Genomic DNA, 23,992 nt, shown 5'->3' with positions numbered 1-23,992 from the left:
CATTGACCAGAAACTTAACTGGACCAGCCATATAAATACTGTAGCTACAAGAGAAGGTCAGAGGCCGGGAACTCTGTGCAAGCAACTCACCTCCTGACTCCCCAAAGCCTTGTCCACCGTCTACAAGGCACAAGTCAGGTGTGCGTTGGAATACTCTCCACTTGCCTGCATAAGTGCAACTTCAACAAGATGAAGATGATCAACATCATCCAGGACAATGGAGCCCACTTGATCAGCACCACATCCACCACCTCAAATATTCATTCCCTCCACCACCTGTGCACAGTCGCAGCAGTGTGTATCATCTATAAAATGCACTGCAGCAACTTGCCAAGGTTCCTTTAACAGCAACTTCCAAACCCGTGACCTCTATCACCTAGAGGTGCAAGGACAGGAGATGCCTGGGAACACCACCATCTGTAAGTTTCCCTTCAAGTCATACACCGTCCTAACTTTGGAACTATATCACCGTTCCTTCACTGTCGTTGGGTCAAAAACCTAGAACTCTCTTCCTAACAGCACTGTGGGTGTATCAACACCACATGGGCTGCAGCAGTTCAAGAAAGTAGCTCACCACCATCTTCTCAAGGGCAATTAGGAATGGGCAACAAATGCTGGCCTAACCAGGGATGCTCACACCCCATGAAAGAATAATAAAAAAAATTAACATGTCATGAACAGGTACAGAAAATAATCCAAAAAGCTAATGCAATACTGGCCTTCATATCCAGAGGACTAGAGCAGAGAGGGCAGAATTCATATTTCAGATATACAAAGGTCTGGTTAGGTCACACTTGGGGTACAGTGAGCAGTTGTGGGCACCACACCTTAGGAAGGTTATATTGGTCTCGCAGCGTAGGATTACCAGAATGATACCTGGATTCCAAGGGTTAAATTATGAGGAGAGATTAAGAACATAAAACATAGGAGCAGGAGTAGGTCATTTGGCCCTTCAAACCTGCTACACCATTCAATCTGATCATGGCTGATCTGATTGTGGCCTTAACTCCACTTTGCTGCCTCTGTACTTGCTGAAAGTGTTAAATCTGTTTCTCCCTCCACAGGTGTTGTGTGACCTGCTGTATATTTCAAGCATTTCCAGTTTACTCTGAGGGAATAACAAATGAATGATCAATGGAACTAAAACATTGAAATAAGTTAATAATGAGGGTACTTGAGCGAAGGTTAACATAATATGGGATAAACTGAAAAGAAAGAACTTGCATTTATATAGTACCTTTCATGACCTCAAAGTATTTTACACCCAATTTAAGAACTGCTGTCGTGTGGGAAAGGTGGCAGCTAATTTGCACAAAGCAAGGCCTCACAAACAGCAATGTGATAATGACCAGATAATGTTTTAGTGATAAAACCAAAAAGTGCTGGAAATATTCAGCAGGTCTGGCAGCATCAGTGGAGAGAGAAGCAAAGTTAACGAAATGTCACTGACCTGAAACATTAACTTTGCTTCTCTCTCCACAGATGTTGCCAGACCTGCTGAGTATTTCCACCACTTTTTGGTTTTATTTCATATTTCCAGCCTCTGCAGTATTTTGCTTTTATTTTAGTGATCATGTTTGAAGGCTAAATATTTGTCAGGACTCGAGTGAATGCCTCTGCTCTTCTCTGAAATAACACCTTGAGATCTTTTACGTCAACCTGAGAGGGCAGGTTTAACATCTTATCCAAGGAATGGAATAAACAAAAGACAAGGAAATAAAGGGCACATGTGTAAATCAAAAGAAAAAATGAGTGAGCACAAGAATTAAGATTTAAAGGGGAACAGAAGGGAGAACTAAAAGTAATATCAAGGTCATGAGATGGCCAACTTTAATATATGAATTAATAGATACAGAATCTTCCTACTGAAACAAATGGTGCAGGGAAGGAGCAGTAGGTTGATCTCAAGAGAGAAAAACATTAGAAAACTCAGATTCTTGAGCCTTGAAATCTGGTGGACGAGGGGAACCTTGTAATAAGGTACAATTTGTAATAGAGAGGTTAATCATGAACAATATCTCAAGGAATTGGATTGAGGGGGATATTCATATAAACTTGAAGAAGATCAATTCACACCCAATTTCTGGAAGTGCTTCCTCACATAACAGAGATTAATCCTTGGAATGATCTTCTGGGTAGGGTAGTGAATCTTCTATGAATCAATTAAATGCTGTGATAGGGAGACTGTAGGTTTATGTGGAACGATATGTTAGATGGGAATGAACACTTTCCCTCATTGGTAATGATATTTGAGGCCTCTGTAATAAACTAATGCTTATCTGATGTATGTCTAAAGCAAAAGAGTAGTTCATTTATCAAATGGAATCTTCTATAGTTCAATTGAGGCTTAACAAAAACTAACTTGTCATTCAAATAAGTGCTGCTTCAGTTGAAATCTTGTTGAAATTTGTGCTGATTCAATTAAAGATACCAACAGGAACAGACAGAACAAATTTCCATTATTTGAACCCAATGTTAATATTAAACACTTTCAGGTGTAATGAGAGTGAATTTCGACCAAGTAATCCTGATAATTTATTCCATCGTGAGTAAATGGTCAGCATTTCACAAGAGATCTCTTAATTCTTTGAGGCCTGGATGATTTTTCTTGATTTTGAAACAGCAAATCTATTTTCTTTATTTGAGGATAAACAATTAGTTCCTCAGCAATTTAAAAGCTTATTAAGGTAAGGTCTTGAGAAAATGCACAGCAAATAAATGTAGAAACATATAATGAAGTTTTGATACGTATATATTATGCTTTTTCTCTCCCTTCCAGCCATGAGCATGTTTTTACCCCATTTCCCATTCCCTCTGGTCCCAAGCACACAGATTCTTAAAGTTTCAAGGATTCAAAGTTTGCCAATATATCTAAAATATTAAAATTCTACAATAATGGCCAAATAAAGGATCACAGATTATTTCCCAATCACATGAATATGAGGAAATGCACTAGATCTCATGACAAATTTCTGCTGGGAATATTCTAGGACACTGCATAACGAGGCCTGGCTAACATTTTTGAATAATCAATACAGGCAGTGCAGATGTCACCTCTATCCATCCAAGTATAACCTACCTGACAATGCCCTGGTGGTGGCACTCTCATACAGAGGGACCCCCTGCCCTGCGTTGTTAAAGGCCTTCAAAGAAATGACATAATGGGAGCTTGGCTCTGCAAAAGAAAACACAGCATTAACTTGAGTGCTTCTCATTTTTCTTATTAATAGCAAGATATTGAGCTAAATAAAGAGTCTGAGACTTTGGTGCTGACGTTTAAAAAAGTGTATGTCCTAATTCTTTCCCACACAGGCACATATGTACTATTTCTATATTTGTTATAGTGCAGCAAAAGACTAGAAGCCATTTATAAAATTAAATCCAATTAATATAGGTCACTGCCAGATTTCACCAAAAATATTAAATTCACAGGATATAATAGGAAATCGTGCTAATCACTGAGACAGCTTATTATTTAAGTACCACAAAATTTTAATGAAATCATAGCTGTGAATAATTTGTATTCTTTTGAATTCTTATATCTTGAAATTTTCCCTTCATTTTTTTTCTGCCTTTTCTCCTGAACTTACGGACCTATGCTGGGCTGTAGTTCCATACATCTGCCCAGAGACCTTTGATGACTGGCCCAATGGTCATTCTTTGTGTGGTTAGATGGTGATAGTTGGCTTCACCAGACGTAGAATTCCCCGGGACTTTACCCTTGATCCCTTTGCCATCTAACAAACAACCAATCAATTACTTTTCCTTGTCCCAGTGCTGACATCATCAATTACTCCTTTTGCATTGATCCCCCCGCCTTCAAAACCGCTGTCATCACACTCTGCACAAAAGACCCATTCTTTACCCTGCCATCTTCTCTAACTACTACTACATATTTATTCTTCCTTTCCTCTCAAGCTATATGCTCACCTCGTCCAGTTCCACATTCAAATCCCTTCTGGCTTCTGTCCTACCTACTGCACCATGCATCACCTTGTCAACGCCATCAATAATATCATTTTGTTATTGTAATCATATCATTGTTATCCCTCCTTGTCCTCCTTAACCTCTGTGCAATTCAACACAATCAACCACTCCATGATTATCCACCACCTCTCCTCTATGGGACTGACCTTGCTTGGTTCCAACCTCCACCACTCTTTTCCTCAACTTCAAATATTTATCCAACTTTTCCTTAATGTGCTTCAACATTCCCTACAGAAAAGCATTCTGTGCTCCAATAATCTTCTGGTCCCCGGTTGCTGCCTCTGTCACAATTTTAATGGTCAAGCGGCTAATTCCCACCAACTCCCTGGCCATTTTGGTCAGGCAGTCAGTAAATGGCATTTATATATGAAGTCCTTCTGTTAAAATCCAATATGAGGCCCATCAGTTAAAATAGGCTGTCTGCTGCCCCTTCCAGACAGGTATTGTGCTCACCTTTCTGAATTACCTCACGGGTGTAAAAATCAAGGCTAACATATAAACATTATGAATGGGAACTTTATTTATGTAGTGCTTTATTAGGACATACCAAATCATCATTAATTAATCTCCACTTGGAGAGGCAGGGATAAATCAGGGATAGTCAGCATGGCTTTGTCAGGGGGAGATCGTGTCTAACAAACTTGATTGAATTTTTCGAGGAGGTGACTAGATATGTAGATGAGGGTAAGGCAGTTGATGTCGTCTACATGGACTTCAGTAAGGCTTTTGATAAGGTCCCACATGGGAGATTGGTTAAGAAGGTAAGAGCCCATGGGATCCAGGGCAATTTGGCAAATTGGATCCAAAATTGGCTTAGTGGCAGGAGGCAAAGGGTGATGGTTGAGGGTTGTTTTTGAGAGTGGAAGCCTGTGACCAGTGGTGTACCACAGGGATCGGTGCTGGGACCCTTGCTGTTTGTAATGTAAATTAATGACTTAGACGTGAATATAGGAGTTATGATCAGTAAGTTCGCAGGTGGCACAAAAGTTGGTGGTGTCGTAAATAGTGAGGAGGAATGCCTTAGATTACAGGACGACATAGATGGGCTGGTAAGATGGGCGGAGCAGTGGCAAATGGAATTTAATCCTGAGAAGTGTGAGGTGATGCATTTTGGGAGGACTAACAAGGCAAGGGAATATACAATGAATGGTAGGACTCTAGGAAGTACAGAAGGTCATAGGGACCTTGGTGCACTTGTCCATGGATCACCGAAGGCAGCAGCACAGGTAGATAAGGTGGTTAGGAAGGCATATGGGATACTTGCCTTTATTAGCCGAGGCATAGAATATAAGAGCAGGGAGATTATGACGGAACTGTATAAAACACGAGTAAGGCCACAGCTGGAGTACTGTGTACAGTTCTGGTCACCACACCGTAGCAAGAATGTGATTGCACTGGAGAGGGTGCAGAGGAGATTCACCAGGATGTTGCCTGGGCCGGAGCATTTCAGCTATGAAGAGAGGCTGGATAGGCTAGGGTTGTTTTCCATGGAGCAGAGAAGGCTGAGGTGGGACCTGATTGAGGTATACAAAATTATGAGGGGCATTGATAGGTTAGATAGGAAGAAACTTTTTCCCTTAGCGGAGGGATCAATAACCAGGGGGCATAGATTTAAGGTAAGGGGCAGGAGGTTTAGAGGGGATTTGAGGAATCATTTTTTCACCCAGAGGGTGGTTGGAATCTGGAACACACTACCAGGAACCCTCACACCATTTAAGAAGTATTTAGATGTGCACTTGAAATGCCATAGCATACCACGCTACAGGCCAAGTGCTGGAAAATGGGATTAGAATAGATAGGTGCTTGATGGCCCAGACATGATGGGCCGAAGAGCCTGTTTCTGTGCTGTATAACTTTATGACTCTATCAGGATATCCAAAGAATTATTTTTGAAGTGTAATTGCTGTCTTTACGCAAATACAGCAGCCACTTTGCAAACACCAAATATTACAAATAGCAAATGAGATGAACGACCAGTTAATTTGTTTTAGGTGGGGTGAATTCATATGAGGTGGGATTTATTTTTTAATTTCTGACAGCAAATGCAATGCGATAGATACTACAGTATTTGAGATCAAACCAGGTGTCTCAAACTGCAGTGATACTATGAGGCATAGTTTGAGCTCCAATGGTGCTCCATGCTATAGGAAATTTCGTTGCAACATTCTAGCTTTTGCTTTCATCATTGCCAAAATATTTTCAGACCACGGATTTATTGCTAAAGGTATTGAAGCCAGATGTCAAGCTAGTATTTCCATTTCTTCTCCAAAAAATCATGTCCAGATGATATTTACCTAGATTTTCAATGGAAAAATATCGTTGCTTGCTGTCGACCTGCACAGTCTCTGCATAGGGACTCCCCACTCCGTAACCAATGATATAACCCCTAACCGCAATGTTTGGGTTTAACGGTGGAGTCCAGCTCATCACAATGCTTGTAGTCAGAGGCCTGACATGAAGAGAACTTGGCTGGTCTGGAACCTGGGATTCTGTGATTGAAGAATAAAATCTTCTGTTAGTACATATATATGATTTCCAAATTCATTTTGTAAAATTACTAAATAAAAGTACATAATTTAAGAAAATAAATTATTTAAATTTTACTTCTCAGACAGGTGTCTCGTGCACAGCAGTTTTAGGATAGGCTTGTTTTATAAAAATGGGCTGAATTTCGGTGGCGGGCAAAAAAAGTGGTGGCCTGCCCGTGCGGGCCACATGCCAATGAGCCGTTGCAATCTCAAGCACAGTGGCTCATTTAAATAGCTGGTGCGGGCCACCGCCCCCGATCACATGGAGGGGGCGGGCTGTCCATCCCCGGAAATGGCGTCAGCTGCCTGTGCGCAGGCACTTTTTTTTAAAGAGCTGTCAGCCCTACCAGCTAATTTAAATATTTAAAGAGAAATTGAATGAAATGCAATAAATAGATTTATTTTGTCATATCCCACCCCCAATAACAATTGAATTAATTATTTGCCATTTCCCCCCACAAAAACACTAACCTTTAACATCTGACCTCCCCCCCCCCCACAAACTTTAAATTACAACCCTTCCCACCATCCTCTACACCCAGGACGTTAATGTGACTCCGTTCCCTCTTGCACTGATAAACATACCTCCCCCGCTCCCCACCAGTGTTGCGCCTCGTTTCCCCGGATAGGGATCCGAAGGCACGGGAGTGCTGGCTGCCGGGCTGAAGATCACAGCGGGACATCAAGTTTAATAGTAAGTACATGCAAATCTATTAATTTACTTTATTTTCATATGGTGATTGTGCTCCCATTGACAAGTGGTGGGGGGCCTCCATGGTGCCCCGCTGCCGCCGGGAGGATTGGGCCGGACCCTGCCGGCGTCGAGGTCCATGATGGGCCTCATCCGGAGCCATCTTCAGGCCCCTTCCTGGCCACAGATCCTGACATCAAGCGCTCCTTAAAATCTAGCCCAATATATGTATTTTGTGCCTTATCACATTGAAATGCCTCAAAGTATTTTCATCTAATGAATTATTTTTGAACTAGATTGATTGCTATTGTATACACAAATACACTCTATTTATTTATAGATACAGCACTGAAACAGGCCCTTCAGCACACCGAGTCTGTGCCGACCATTAACCACCCATTTATGCTAATCCTCCATTAATCCCATTAGCCTGTCATATCTCCACCTTCCCTCAATTCCCCTACCACCTACCGACACTAGGGGAAATTTACAACGGCCAATTTACCTATCAACCTGCAAGTCTTTGGCTGTGGGAGGAAACCGGAGCACCCAACGAAAACCCACGCGGTCACAGGGAGAACTTGCAACTCCGCACAGGCAGTACTCAGAATCGAACCCGGGTTGCTGGAGCTGTGAGGCTGCGGTGCTAACCACTGTGCCGTCCCTACCTCAGCAAGATACCATAAACAACTGTGAGATGAACCAATGTTGTTGGTTGAGGCAGGGATGTTGGTCAGAACACTAGGAGAAATCCCTGCTCATCTTTAAGTCGTGCCATTAGACTTTACCATCTACAGGAAGATGGGATCTCAGCTAAATATCCTCAAGCTGATTTTCCAAATGAGCACTCCAGGCATGCAGTCCTGCCTGTAAGCAGCTCATATTGGGAAATTGCAGGCATGCTTCCCATGACTCTGTGTCTGTAAATGGTACTACAGTGGAGTCTTTGCTAACTGAACAGTGAGACTGTTTACACAAACCCAGCTGAACACATTATAAAGCTGGCAGGCTTGGAGGAACTGGCTGGGCTGAGCATATTTAAATTTGGGTTCAGAGAAATTCACTGTCGATTGGAATTCAAATTTAGTCAATCGGGTTTTACTGAAGCCACGGCCTCTTGCCACTGAGGGCAAGCAGTTTTAAAAAAAATGTTTTATCCCTTTAAATTCAAGTTTTAACCAGTTTCCCTTTAATGTCTGATTATAACAGGTAGATATCGCTATATCTCAAATATTTCAACCCTAAACCTACAAAGTCCCACTTTTGCAAAGGGTTCCATGCCATGGAAATTGATAGTTTGGTTCTGCCAGAAAGAAAGGTCAATTTACCCTGTTTGTTACCTTTAACACAATTTGCAATGTCCTGTTTCTCTGAGGGTATGTTATTCCCTCAGTATTTTGCCCTAAGATACTGTCACCAGGTATCATGCCTCATATAGCCAAGAAATTGGGAAGCAGCCTGCACCTAGGTCTTCTTTATTACACTCTATGTTCTGCCATTAGAGGCGTCAGATAGAGGCCCGTTGAGAACTCTTCAGATTGTCCCTCCATCCTTTTTTGATCGAAGGCACTTGACTTCGACAGTTGTCTCTCGACTGTAGAGGGGCAATATTTAGGATCACAGCAAAGCGGGAGATTAAACCTGATCCCACCAATGTCTCGGTTCTCCACAACATGTCCACAAAATCTAGACTTTATCATCCTGTTGGTTTACACTCTCTCTCTCACATTATCTTTCCTGGATCAGTACTTGGGTTATTTTTCCTATAAAATCAGGAATTCCCCTATTTATTCAATGCTATAATGGCACAGGTAGCACAAATATATAAATGCACTATCAGTAACATCAATGTGGCCCTAATAGCTAAAGCTCATCATTAAATATTCTTTAAATATACTTGTTGTTACATAACGTTCACAGGATTTGTCAAAAGAAGGTGCTCAATGGAAACCAAATAAATGGAAACTGGGACAGACACTCTCAGCTACAATGCAATGACAGCATACATTATATACAATGAAACTGGCCTCTGATAAATTTATTAATCACCTATGGCATCCATCTCATACTCCACAAGTTAACACATTCACCACTCAGGTTAAATCCTTTGCATGAGGTAATCACTGTTCAATTCCCCCTTTTCGTTGATCTTCACCCAAAATCATGATCTTTCACCACTGACTACCAAATTACTGATGATTTGTTGGCCATCATTTCAAATACCATGGTTCTATGCTGTAAGTGGTGTACTGATTTGTTCTAAAAGGATTATTACCATCTAAATCATTCTCTGGTGTTTCCACTGTGAACCAGTCAGATGCTGGGCCTGTTCCATTTACTGTCATGGCAGCAACTTGAAAACTGTACTGCCCTCCTTTGTCTAGACCTGTCAATCAAATTACAACAATGGTTAGCTCAAACTGTTATTAAAGGTTGACTTTTTTTTAAACATGATTTATATGCCAGACAAGAAGCATTAGATATACAAACAAGACTTGTAGTCATTTGTTCTCCCTTTGTGTATATGAACTGAGGCCTAACATCCAGTGCACATATAGAAGTAGATCTTTTGTGCGATAGTGTGAAACGAGTGATTGCAAGTCAGCAGCTTGATTCACATCTCTCCTGATTTTTATTTCTATTGATGTGAATGGAAATAAAACTAGAGAGCGATGCAAATAGGCTGCCAACTCACTATCACCTGTTTTACACTATCACACAAAGTCAAGATCTACTCTGCAGAAAGCTGTCATCATTGGATTTAATACAATATTACATCACGGGAAGAAATTTTCATTTTCACTAATGTGAGATGCTTAAACCAGTCACAACTTTTCACTGGGCAAAGCCTAGCACACTGATATACTTACTCAGATGCGTATAGTGCACATGTAAGAATAGAAATTGCAAAGATCCAATGCTGGCACAGAACCTTGCTAGATATGAGCATGGTTTAGAGGTAGAGCTGCTACATTATATCCCCATTTCTGCACACTGTAGTTACATTTAGCCAGGCACTGCATTATTCTTTGTGCCTTGTGATTTTTGCCTTATAGGGTTAGCTTGGCTCAGTTGATAGCAATCTTGCCTTCAGTCAGAAATTTGTAGGTTCAAGGCTGACTCAATGACTTGACTACAACGAGGCTGACATTCCAGTTCAATGGTGTAAGGCATTTTAATATCTCTTGCATTTCTGTTTAGAAGTAAAATGTAACCAGATGTGGTGTGGACCAGCCTGTGGAGCTCACCGGGCGGTAAGAACATGGAGTGCGGAGGACATCAGGACGAAGGGAGAAAAATTCTGACAGAAGATATCATCGCTGGGGCTCATACTAGACTTTTAAAAATAAAGACAGTTTAACTGATCAGTGGCACACACACATACAAACTAACACACACACACACACACACAGACACACAGATGTGTCACGACATGTCATTAAAATGGTGGCCCAGATTATTACAACATCAGATACTCTGTCTACAGGCCTGCGACCCGATGACATATGTTGGGTTCGAGTCGGGTCGGGACGCACTTCCGGGTCCGGCATTCAGGTCGGGCCGGATCGGACACGCTCTATTGCCACCTCAGGTAAGTGACTCTAATGTTAATTTACTTTTTGGACTTTAAAGGTGGTTTTGTTACAGTTATTTTAAGCTTGTGCAAGTAAGGAATAAAGTGAAAAACAGAAGGTAAGTTAACTGATGGTTGGGTCGGGTCGGGTGCGGGAAAAAATGGAAGGATTCTGGCCAGTCGGGTCTCATTTGCAGACCAGAGCAGGCCTTTAACTCTGTCTACAACAACTCTCATAGACAATGGCCTCTTGGATTATGTGTGAATGGTTTCCTTCCTGCCTTATCAAGATGCAGATATCACATTCATTGCTGGTATACACTTAAGATCTCCCCTGCTGAGAGCAGGATAGGACCACATGCAGATCATCTTGCATAGCCAGGGTGGGATTGATAAGGCACGGAAACCCAATCAGGTGACCCAATTCGAGACATTACCTTATATGTCAAGGGACCAGGGTCAGAAAGAGGTATAAAGCCACAGCCCACAAGGACATTGTTGCTGCAGCTGGGAAGTGTGACTAGGTCAGTCACAGGAAGGCATGTGGAAGAATTCGTCCAGCAGCTCGACCATCCAGGAACGAGCAACTGGTATTGTAAGAATATAATACTACTTAGTGGGTTAATAAAGGTTTTCCACATAAAGTGGAAATTGTATCCAAAGCTTGTATCATGTCATTGATACCTAGTATGGGGTCAGCACTTTAGAGGGAAGTGAGACCTCTGTTTTTCACATTGTGAAAGGCATGCTATATTGCCAGAGGCAGCCATTATATTTTAGTGTCCTTTCTGCCCTTTTTACAATAAATTTATTAACTTCTATATTTTAGATTACCCTTCCACTAAATATCAACTCCCTATGACCTTGGGAGTATCCTTACTCATCCTAATATATAGTAATGTGGTCAAGATAATAGTCAGGAATTTCCTTGCAGTTGCTCCCAAAATGCTGCTGTAACTTTGCTGATAGTGTGGGTAGAAACCCTAAATGAGGCTTCCATCACATTTCCAGTGAGAAAGCAACGGAGAGCCCAGGAAATAGGCTGGGACCTGGATGTACTGGAACCCACTTTTTTGCCAATGTTTCACAGGGGCAAAACATCCAACTAGTGAGATATGGGCCCCTGCTTTAGATGGAGCAGGACCTCCGCATGCTGGGAATTACATTTCCTAGCCTTACTAGGGCCTGGCATTTGTATTTTCAGCCAGATAAGGCAAGGGTTGAGGGGATGGAGGTGTGGTTGATGGGGCTGGATTGGGGAAGCAGCCTGGATTCCTAAAGAAGTAAGCATTTGTTTCCCTTGTAAATGCAGCATGCTCACCATGGCAGTTTTTTCCCTTGTTTCAGGCGTGGGAGCCCAGACATACCTCCCCACAAACTGGGAAAAAAGGCTAGCCTTCTTGGCTGCTTTGTACTGGCAGATGCCCAAAATGCCCTCTGGCTCCATGCAAGTTAGCTGCCCTCCCTGACGAACCCACATATTCTGTTAGAGTCAGCACTGGCTGACACTGGAGTAAGTTTCAAGGTCATAGGCATGCGAATTTAGCTCCCTTATGGATGGTAATTGGATTTATAGAGTTAGCCATCAAACCAAAATGAGATAAAATACTTTGAGTATAATGCAAAACCAAGGTCCCGTCTCTCTATTCTGGTGGTTCAGGTGGATGTTAAAGATGCCATGGCCCATATGCTATTGTTATACGATCTTGTTAGGGACTATTAACTTTTTAAAAAGAGAAAGTCAAATTCCCAGTTATTACTGAAAGAACTATGTCACAAGATTTCACGTTTTAAGCAAAGCCCTAAACTACTAACTTAACACCACAATTTGAAAACACTTATATTTTAAACTTAAAATATTAACAGGACATGAAGATGTATACTTCAAACTCTAAATCTCAACAGAACACTGCTATTTCACTGTTACTTCTATCCCGAGAATTTTTCAGATACATTACAGGATCTTGGCAGTTTGTTCACTTCTCCTTGAACCGATCCAAAGTGTACCACAGCTCTTCGGAATTCACTTCAATTTCCTTAATTTCTTAGCTGTCTTCCGAGGTATGAGATCACCTCCCAAATCTGGATTTCCCAACTTGAACACGGGCCTGCCTCAAAGCAGAAACACCACTGGTTCCCAATGGCCTCTTTGCTCCTGACACCAGCTGCTTCCAAAGCCAAAGTTTTCCAAAAGCCAACTTGCTTTTCCAAAAGTCAACTGCTTTCCAAAAGCCAACTGACTGACTGTTTCAGCAAGCACCCAGCTCAAATAACCAACAGACGCTCCCTGCATGATTTATCTCCATAACAATGTGGTATATGTGGGATGTCCCAGATAGCAATTTAAACTAATTATTTCCAACTCCAAATCTTCTCTTTGATTCCTGATATCCACATGAATAATTGATATTGTTAACAATGACAGAACAAGCTCTCCTAAACTTTCTGGTTCCAACTGCCCAACTGAATGAGGCCACCTGCGCTGTTATGGCTCTCACCTCTCTAACTCTGTCTCTGTAAGCACTCATGGAGAGGTTTTTGAACTTTAAATCTTCTCTGTTCTGGGAAATCATATGAATCATTTAAACCCCTGATGATGGCAGCTGCAGACACACCGTCTCCATCAACAAGTTCCCATTGTGTAGGGTCTTTACACTTTCCAATATGACCTTACTAAATAAACATGAGCTACCCTTTGATTTGTAATCACCCTAGGCTTGTTTGCCAGATTCTCAAACCAGGTGTTTTCATTTGTCTTGAATTAAAAAAAAATCAATTCCCAAATTAAACGTTACGTCTAGAAAATTAATACAAACAATGAACCAGGTGATTGTCAAACCATGAACCAGGTGATTGTAACACTACATAAATATTTTTTGACACGCTGAATAAGCTGCATACCCACTGCAGCAAAAGAGACATATTTGAGATGAGAAAATACTGCGTTAGTGAAGGAGGTAACCAATATCTATTTTCTAATACCGCAGGAAGATATGCAGCTGCCAAACTATAAGCTTTATTGAGGATCCAATGCCCAAAATGGAGGATAACACCAAGTTGAAAAGAGTAGGAGAGATGATGAGTCAAATCAAAATTTAATTACTCGGTAACATCATGTTTGGGTTTTAAAAGCCTGTAGATTGTAGGAAGTGGAAAGGACTGAGGGAGTAAGGATTTCCAGTTTTGAGTTCCTGCAGGAGACAATTTGATGTCAACACTTAGAGGATTAATGGAAGAGGAGGAACAAGACAGTGTAGGATTGCATAATTAGCCCTGAAAAGGAAATATCGAAGAACATTCAGAGAAGCCATGGCAATCTTATTGTGAATCTCTCCTGCATAATTAGCACTTAAAAGGAAATCAGAGAAGCCCAGGGCAATTGTATTGTGAATCTCTCCTGCATAAATGTTGTCCATATGTACCCTAGTCTGTACAAGCAACATTCTTCTGCAGTGTACAACCCTAAATATAAATGTTATGCACCCCTTTTTCAAAAATTGTACAGCTTCAGTATGAAAAACACAAAGCTCCCAAACCTCTAAGACTTGCATACGTTACATAAACAGTCTATTAGTGTCACTTTTCATGTAGTAAGTTATACAGATATAACCCATTTTCCACTCATGTTTTATACTCAGTTGATGTCGCCCTTTAATATGGATGTGACATGTGGACAATGATTTACAGAATGTGCAGCATCACAGACAAAGGCTATGTTCTACTTTGCTGTGTCACTCTCTTTAGATGAATTAGTGATAATAATTCCCAGCTCAATAGCATGATTATTAATCATTAGAATTCATGGCTAGTAATGCAGTTAAATACCAATCGTCTCTCTATACACTGTTGGACAGCTAATATTCAGACTATTACACCACTGCAAGAAACAGAAAAGGATTTCCTGCTGATGTAAAGAGCTGTCATAAGTCAATCACTGTCTAAGCAATGGTTAGCACATTGAGTCCTGATGTTGCATACCGTGCATGTGTAAAGATATTTGAAACTCCCTCACTATTAGACATTGGGCAGTTACAGTTTCAATCACTGAATATGCCTTCTATTAACTCAAAGGTCAGACATTTTTGACACCACCACCAAGTAAATTTTCAACGTTATGGCACTTTCAGTGCAGAATCAATGACCTATATTTTAATCTGCAGGCAGATACCAAGCCAGGGAGATGGGTGTGTGTGGATTGCGTGGGGGATTGAGTGGCTTGGAATCTGCGATCTCAACTCAATTGTATCAATTAATTTTCACCTTCAAGTTTGAGTCACCAACCTGATGCGCAACCACATAACGTGATCTCAGCCTTATTTAAAAGTCCACAAATGGAAATTGGAGGTGTTCAGTATGGATGGTGGACAGAGAGCAAGGACAGCATCCAGATTTAATGAAGCATTGTTGAAATTACTACTGGCTGCAGTCAGGAGGAAGAGGGAAACATTTTTCCCACCAGTGGGAGGAAGAAATCTGCTGCTTTCATCAAGAAGACATGGTTGGAGATAGTTGAGGTGGAAAACAGCAGGAAACCGACAGTTGCCAACCACCGTTAAAGGCGGGCGGGCCCCGCCAGACGTTTCCGAAGATGAAATTCGTCGGCAGTTAAAAGGATATATAGAGCAACAGTTTAATTTGGCTAAAACCTGTACTGAAATTGAACAGAAATACGGTGCCTCCAAGGGACAGTGGTCCCTGGAATTTATAAAGAGAGTTTGGGGAAAAACGACCCGTTTAAAGGATAAAGAACGGACCCAATGGTCCTTAGTCGTAATGGGCCAGATCCGACAGCGTAATGAAATTATCCAACAAACTCAACTGTCTCAACGCGACCGCAACCTGACTAATGCGAAGGACCAATTGAAGGTGGTCTGCGAACAACTGAGAAAGGATAAGCTTAAATTAGAAAAACTAGAACTGAAAAAGTAAGGATGGAAACCAAAAATAAAGAACTTAAAAAACAATTACAAGACGGACAGGCGACCCAACCGAAGGGACCGGGACAGCCCTGCGGACCCCGCCGACCACAACCATCTCCCGAATCTGGAGTCGTTACTAAAAGAACTACAAAAAACGCAACGGCGTGAAGCCGGTATAGAGGAAGTTGAGTCCTCCAGCGAAGAAAGTGATACTGATGATGAGTTTCCTTTTGCGCGGCTCACCCCCCCCACTTAAATAGAAACGTGTTAAGGTCAAGCAGGAAAAGAAGACTACAGACGGTAATGAGGTGATCACGTCTGAGCACAACACTTATTGGATGCATGTCCTGGCGGATCCTGAGAAAATTGATAAATGGTCCAAAGACTTGCCTGACCGAAAAAGAGGGGGTCAGAAGACATGGGAACAGTTGGAACGTCTGAAGGGAATTTACCACCTCCACCCATGGGACGGGGTACAGATTTTGACTGTGATGGTGCCCGGGCGAGCGGGGCGAAGACTGAACAGAGGTCCAAACTGTCTTGGGTGAGGACGAGCAACAAATAGATGCCGGATGGGCTGTGATTAGTCAGTGGCTGCGAGCGTTCTGTCCCGCAAAGACGGATTGGAATAAAATTATAGCCTGTCAGCAAAAAGGTACCGAAGAGGTGCAGGAGTATGAAGAGAGGTTTAGATCTGTTTGGCTGGAACACTTGGGGATAACGGACATTGCTCCAGAGAATCTGGACGATACCCGTTTTGTGCCTTTGAAGTCTGCCTTTGTTGCGGGGCTAAAACCAGAATTATCCAAGATGCTAAATGTAACCTTACCAGAGTGGGAAGGCAGAGGAGTAACCTATCTGCAGTTGATTGATCGACGCAGTCAGCTGGACAGGGACATGGGAACAAAGCTCCGAGCTCTGCAGGTGGGTTGGACGCCCAAAGGCCCTGATAAGGCGCAAGATAGGCGACCCGGGGCATGCCACTACTGCGGGAAGGAAGGCCATTGGGCTAAGATATGTAGAGCGAAGGGACAGGGAAGAGGACGGCAAGGATACAATCTGGCACCAAGACCAGGTCCCTCCCCTGAGGACAATGACCTAGAAAAATTCAAACAGTTGTCACCCCAGCCACGGAAGGAGATACTGGTGTTACTTGGTGCGGCAAAAAAATAGCGGAGCCCTCCCTCACTCTTTCGGTGCCCCTCCTGGCACTAATAGAACGACGAAGAGATGGATTGTATATAACCGCGAGGGTGGGCGATCAAGATATAGACTGCCTGCTGGATACTGGGGCCGAATTAGCGTGTCTACCTCAACAACACGGGAACTCTATACCGATGGACGGTAAAGTTAAGACCACCCACGGGGCTGGTGGCCTTGGGTCGGTGATCAGGAAAACCCAGCCCATACGCTTTGGTCTTGGTCCACACGAATTGATAACACCGGTCTGGATAGGTCCGGTGGACCAGGCCCTTCTGGGTATGGACGTTCTTACCCAGCTGAACTCGTTGCATTTTGAAGGCAGCCAGGTAACATGGTCTATCAGAAGTCTGAAGAAGGAGGAGCTGAGGGAGCACCCAATATGGGCTCAGGATAAGAACGATTGTGGGCTACTTCAAATGGAACCGGCAACGTTTACGGGATCCGCTCCACCCTGTACTAAACAATACCCCATTAGTCCAACATCTATTGCAGGAATCTTACCCGTAATTAGACAATTTGAGGAGCGAGGTGTGCTGGTTAAAACACACAGTACCTCCAACAGCCCTGTGCGGCCAGTACGGAAACCAAACGGGACCTGGCGGCTTACTGTTGACTATAGAAGGGCTAACCAGTGTACTGATCAAAAGGCTCCTCTGGTAACTGACCCCTCCACGGTATTCAATGCCCTGAGGCTGGAACATGAATGGTTCTCCGTTATCGACATGGCCAATGGATTCTGGTTGGTGCCACTGGCACCCGAGGTCCAACCGTGGTTCGCCTTTACTGTTCAACAACAACAGTACACCTGGACCCGGCTGCCACAGGGTTTCCACAACAGCCCTACGGTATTTCATATGGCCCTACAAAACCATTTGAGGGAGTTACCTCCCATGCACTCCATGGTCATCCAGTACGTGGACGACGTCCTGTTAGCCTCTGAAATGGAAGAACAACACAAACAAGATCTGCGTACCCTGCTGGACCACCTTCATCGGAGAGGACACAAGGCCAGTATCGACAAAGCGCAAATAGCCCAAGAAGAGGTCTTGTACTTGGGAGAAAAGATTTCGAAAGGAAAGAGGGAACTTACCCAGGACAGGACCACAGTCATTCGGACTTCCAAACAGCCCACCACTATCCAGGAGATTAGGTCCTTTTTGGGTTTGTGTAACTTCAACAGAAATTGGATCGACTCCTACACACAACTGGCTCCACCGTTAAATGATCTCTTGAAAGGGAAGCGGGCCTCGAAGGAAGCGTTCACCCTTACGAGAGACCAACAAGAGGCCTTTGAGAATTTAAAGAGGGCCTTGTGCTTGGCGCCGGCCCTGGGAATCCCCGACAACGGGAAACCGTTTACCCTGTTTGTACATGAAAAAGAGGGATACATGACCGCCATATTGACACAGGAGCATGGGGACCAACAGAGACCAATTGGGTACTATTCGAGAAAACTGGACACCGTGGCCCTAGGATGGGGCAGTTGCCTAAGGCCCATGGAAGCCACATGCCAAGCTGTGATGGCTACTGCAGGTCTGGTATTGGATCAAAAGCTAACAGTCAAGTGTCCGCACACCGTCCATACATTGCTGTCCATGAATAGAGTATCCCAAGTGACAGCAGCCAGATGGACAATGGTCCTAGAGGCCCCCAACCTCCATATAGTCCGAGCCAGCCCGGTAAACCCAGCAACTATGCTCCTGTTGCTGGGGAATAAGAGGGGGAAGAGCATGACTGCGTGAAGGCTATGAGAGAAACAGAGGGATGAACCTTAGCGGCAGAGGAGGGATTGCACAATCCAGATTTAATCCTTTTTACAGACGGCTCCTCCTTTGTTGACAACGGTACCCGGAAAGCAGGATGGGCGGTGACAACCCTAAACGAAGTTGTGGCGACGGGATGTCTGCCCTCGGGGACGTCAGCCCAACAAGCCGAATTACAGGCCCTGTCGGAGGCATGTCGGATAGAAGAGGGAGAGATGGCTAATATTTATACGGACTCACGATACGCCTTTGGAGTTGCTCACGACTTTTGTCAGCTGTGGCGCAAAAGAGGATTTCTCACCACCGCTGGTACACCTATCCGAAATGGGAAAGAGGTCCGAGACTTGCTAGAGGTCATGCAATTACCACAAGAGGTGTCCATTCTGAAATGTAAAGCTCATACGAATGATAATACCATAGAGGCGAAGGGGAATGCCCTAGCCGACCAGGCAGCCAAGGGAGCCACCTTGCAGGGTGACTCCCCGGACGCACGGATGCAAATATGTAAACTGAATGCACCCAGTTTGGCACAAGACCTACAAGTGATGCAGAGCGAGTGCCCCAAAGACGAAAAATGGACCTAGACAGAAGCAGGGATCAAGCTATGTGAAGACTGCATCTGCAGGCAAAGGGACACCGAGAGACCAGTCGCGCCACAGGCACTGATGCCCTTTTCAGCCCAACAGATTCACTCCTGGGGGCACCTGGCCCCACAACAGATGACAGCTTGGTTCCAGAAAAGCTGGTGGGGTCGGGGGTTTAAAAGACACGCCCAGCTGGTGGCTGACTGCTGTGTGGTCTGTCAGAAAAACAATCCAGGGCCCACCACAATAATGCCTCAACTAAGAGCTCCTGCTCCAGCAGGCCCATTCCAGTGCTTGCAAGTCGACTATATCACTCTCCCACCTTGCCAGGGATACACCGGCATTCTCGTCATTGTCGACAGATTTTCCAGATGGGTAGAGGCTGTCCCAGCCAAAAGAGCCACGGTCAATCACACCGCTAAGGTCTTGTGTAAGGACTCCATCCCCAGATGGGGAGTACCAGTCAGCATTGATTCTGACCAAGGGACTCATTTTACAGGCGCGGTCTGTCAGGAAGTCTGCCGGCTACTGAACATTACGTGGGATTTACACTGTCCTCATCACCCACAGTCCTCGGACCAAGTGGAGCGAATGAACCAGACCCTAAAACAATGACTATCTAAGTATCACCAGGAAGGAATACCATGGCCCCAGGCGTTGCCGATAGTTCTGTGCAGTATTAGGGCGACTCCGAACTACGGGCCTGAGTCCATTTGAAATGATAACAGGGAGACCCATGTCTCTGCCTGGAACAATTGATTTGCGAAAAGCTGATTGTCACCTGATGAGTGACGCTCTACTAGAATATTGTCAGAACCTAACAAATGCTGTCAGTTCTGCTTCCTCGCAGGTATCAGCAGCTTGGGGTGACCCACCAGAAGGAGGGCACGACATCATCCCGGGAGTCTGAGTCTACGTGAAGAAAATACATAAAGAACCATTGGGCGCCAGGTAGGAGGGACCTTTCCAGGTCCTATTGACCACCCAGGCAGCAGTTAAGGTGGAAGGGAAGAAAGCGTGGATACACGCCTCTCACATCAAACGAGTGACCCGTGACTAAACACCGAACTGCTATCAGGACAATTACCATTTGCCAATATGTTCAGAATTTTTATTATCCTCTTTGCATGCATTTTAAGTATCTGTTTACTTTTGGCGAACCAAACCTTTCAACTTTGGGGAACTAATCGAGTGTCCAGGGAAATGCACGTTAACACTTTCCTTTACATGTTTTATACCTATGCCAAGGCAGCTGACATCTCTAGCTGTTGAGTATGTGCACACATGCCCATCCATTCCAGAGGAGGCATTCCGTTACGGCCCATACCTCTTAATACATCCCAGATGGGATGGTGGCTAACAACTCATACGTTGGAACAGGGGGTTTGCGACCCCCGCTTCGTATAGGTTCGGGATTCGCCAAAACCTGATATCATCCTGGTATAACGATAGCATGTAGGGTTTGTATACACCTTTCTTTAATGGCTCGAGTACAGCTCCTTATCTTGCATTGACCAATACCTCAGGAGTGGGACGGCCAATGGGAATAGTGTGCATGTCCCGTAATTTGACCGATGACTACCCCGTCGGTAATAGAATTTGCAACTATACAGTGTTCATAGACCCCCCAGGCGACAACGTCTCCATTTCCCTTTTTAATCACACAGGTCAAAGCCATTGGAATCTCACGTTTCTGTCCAAGGCACTAAATGCGTCCCAACTCACCTCCTATAATGGCATTTACTTTATTTGCGGCCACAAGGCCTATCCCTGGTTTACGAAACTTTGGACGGGATCATGTTATTTGGGTTATGTTACACCTTATATCCGTCATTTGACCTCCCTGCCTGTGCCACCTCACTTACAAAGGATGAGGCGAGCTATCACGGAGACGGAGAGATTCTTTGCGATCTTGTTTCCCTGGTATGGGACAGCTAAGCTGGCCAGGGAGTCTATTAACATGGCCTCTGTCCTAGAGAAGCTGGCCAACGACACCTCCGAAGCCCTGGTTAAGATAAATGCCGAAATGGTAGCCACTCAAATGGCCCTAGATTTTATCCTTGCAGAAAAGCGGGGTACATGTGCCCTGATAGGGCCCGAATGCTGCACCTACATTCTGGATAGTTCCGAAGAGATCTCTAATCTGGCGGAGCACATCCAAAAGGTGATAGAAAAACTCAAACAACCCCCAACTCCCACCTTATGGAGTTGGGCGACCGGGTGGTTGGGCTCAATAGGGACCTCAATGGTACAGGGTTTGATCTTTTTTTTATAATCCTAATTTTGTATTTTACGTTTTTGCTTATTAAGTGCTGTTGTAAACAAGTAACTGAAGCTCCTGCCAAGCTTATGCCCTTACAGAGCTCCCACCGTCCCCTCTTGTGGCACAAGTGGGCAACATATTAAGCGCAACCCCTCTGGGTGTTGAAAGCTGTTTCGAGACCATTAAAGGCACCTAGGTGGGATTGATGGAATGATTCTTAAAGAAGTTTGAAGAATCAAAGGGGGGACTGTGGGGACAGATCAAAAGTAAGCTAATCAACTAACAAACTAACTGTGGAGCTGTGGAGCCAATTTATAAAAAATAACAAGCAAAAGCTAACAGGACAGCTGCAGATAGCTTAATAGTAGCCTCTTGTTTAATAATCAGCCTAACAGTTCAAGGAGGGGGATTGTGAAACTACTGAAATAAAATGCAAAAATAAAATGCTGGGACAAATGAACCAATCATGCACTGATATCAGAAGTCTGCAAACCACTCAGAAACAAGGGGGGGGGTGCGTTACTAGTTTTGTTTGAATAACTATAAGAAAGGCCTGCTATAGTGAGCACATGTTCTTTTGTTTTGTTCTTTTGCATGTTCTTTTGTTTTGCTTTTTGTTCTTTTGTAACCTTGGAATGTAACAACAATATACTGCAATAAAGTTTCTAAAAGTTACATCCTGACTTCGTCTCTCTTTGTAACTGATGGGATCCAATAGGACCCATGTCTCAGAATCAACGACGTCACTCTCCATCTTGAATTCTATCATATTATTGTCGCTCGTCCCCAAGGGGTCTCGCACCACTAGACTGTCAATTATTCTTCTCTCATTACACAATACCCAGTCTAGGATGGCCTGTTCTCTAGTTGGTTCAGTAAAGCCTTTGACAAGGTCCCTCATGGCAGACTGGTGCAAAAGGTGAAGTCACACGGGATCAGAGGTGAGCTGGCAAGATGGATACAGAACTGGCTCTGTCAGAGAAGACAGAGGGTAGCAGTGGAAGGGTGCTTTTCTGAATGGAGAGATGTGCCTAGTGGTGTTCCGCAGAGATCAGTGCTGGGACCTTTGCTGTTCGTAATATATATAAATGATTTGGAGGAAAATGTAGCTGGTCTGATTAGTAAGTTTGCGGACGACACAAAGGTTGGTGGAGTTACGGATAGTGATGAGGATTGTCAGAGGATACAGCAGGATATAGATCGGTTGGAGATTTGGGCGGAGAAATGGCAGATGGAGTTTAATCCGGAGCAGACTCGCAGGGCGGAGTTCCAGAGCGGTAAGTATATAAAAAAACTTACCTCGGGGATTCTCGGAGCAGACTCGGAGGGAGGAGTTCCGGAGCGGTGAGGATATAAAAAAACTTACCTCGGGGATTCTCAGAGCAGACTCGGAGGGCAGAGTTCCAGAGCAGTAAGTATATAAAAAACCTACCTCGGGGATTCACAGAGCAGACTCGGAGGGAGGAGTTCCGGAGCGGTAAGTATATAAAAAAACTTACCTCGGGGATTCACGGAGCAGACACGGAGGGCGGAGTTCCGGAGCGGTGAGTATATAAAAAAACTGACCTCGGGGATTCTCGGAGCAGACTCGGAGGGCGGAGTTCCAGAGCGGTAAGTAGATAAAAAATCTTACCTCGGGGATTCTCGGAGCAGACACAGAGGGTGGAGTTCCGGAGCTGTGAGTATATAAAAAAACTTACCTCGGGGATTCTCGGAGCAGACTCGAAGGGCGGAGTTCCAGAGCGGTGAGTTTACAGAGTAAGTTACCTCGGGTGGGAAAAAAAACTGAAAAAGTGACGTCACAGGAAAGCTGTCACCTGATTGGCCGGTAGGGAATCTGTACCGAATTTGAAAAAAGAACTGATAAAAATTGATTAAAACACTAATTAACGAATTAATAAGTAGAATAACTAAACCAGAGGGAGGAGATTACTGTATTTAGACAGCATTTACTATTTATTGTAGAAATCTAGCACTAGGGACCACATAGTGAAGTGTATCATAATTTAGTAAGGATTTAATAAGTATTTATTTATTTTATATCAATTAACTAATTAGTGATAGAAATGTCAGTTAGAGGGGTGAAGTACTTCACCTGTGAGATGTGGGAAGTCCGTGACGCTTCCAGCGTTCCGGGCGACTACATCTGCAGGAAGTGAACCCAGTTGCAGCTCCTCACAGACTGCATGGATCGGTTGGAGCGGCAACTGGATGCACTTAGGAGCTTGCAGGTGGCGGAAAGCGTCATAGACAGCAGTTTTAGAGAAGTGGTTACACCCAAGGTGCAGGCAGATAGATGGGTGACCGCCAGAAGGGGCAGGCAGTCAGTGCAGGAATCCCCTGTGGCGATCCCCCTCTCTAACAAGTATACCGTTTTGGATATTGTTGAGGGGGATGGCCGAACAGGGGAAAACAGCAGCAGCCAGAGCAGTGGCACCATGGCTGGCACTGTTGTTCAGCAGGGAGGGACAAAGCGCAGA

General features: G+C 43.9%; 1 protein-coding gene across 1 annotated transcript in view; it reads right to left on the bottom strand.

The window, feature by feature from the left end:
* dcc (DCC netrin 1 receptor) overlaps positions 1-23,992 on the bottom strand; it is a 1,023,267-nt gene that overhangs the window by 135,717 nt on the left and 863,558 nt on the right. The window contains exons 16-18 of the mRNA XM_068054526.1: positions 9,482-9,592; positions 6,282-6,476; positions 3,080-3,175 (exon numbers count right to left, since the gene is read on the bottom strand). Of these exons, the coding sequence (XP_067910627.1) occupies positions 3,080-3,175; positions 6,282-6,476; positions 9,482-9,592 (402 nt within the window). The remainder of the gene's footprint in view (positions 1-3,079; positions 3,176-6,281; positions 6,477-9,481; positions 9,593-23,992) is intronic.

Source organism: Heterodontus francisci, chromosome 1 (assembly GCF_036365525.1).
Source record: "Heterodontus francisci isolate sHetFra1 chromosome 1, sHetFra1.hap1, whole genome shotgun sequence".
Taxonomy (NCBI): Eukaryota; Metazoa; Chordata; class Chondrichthyes; order Heterodontiformes; family Heterodontidae; genus Heterodontus; species Heterodontus francisci.
This window is presented reverse-complemented; position numbering and strand designations above follow the sequence as displayed.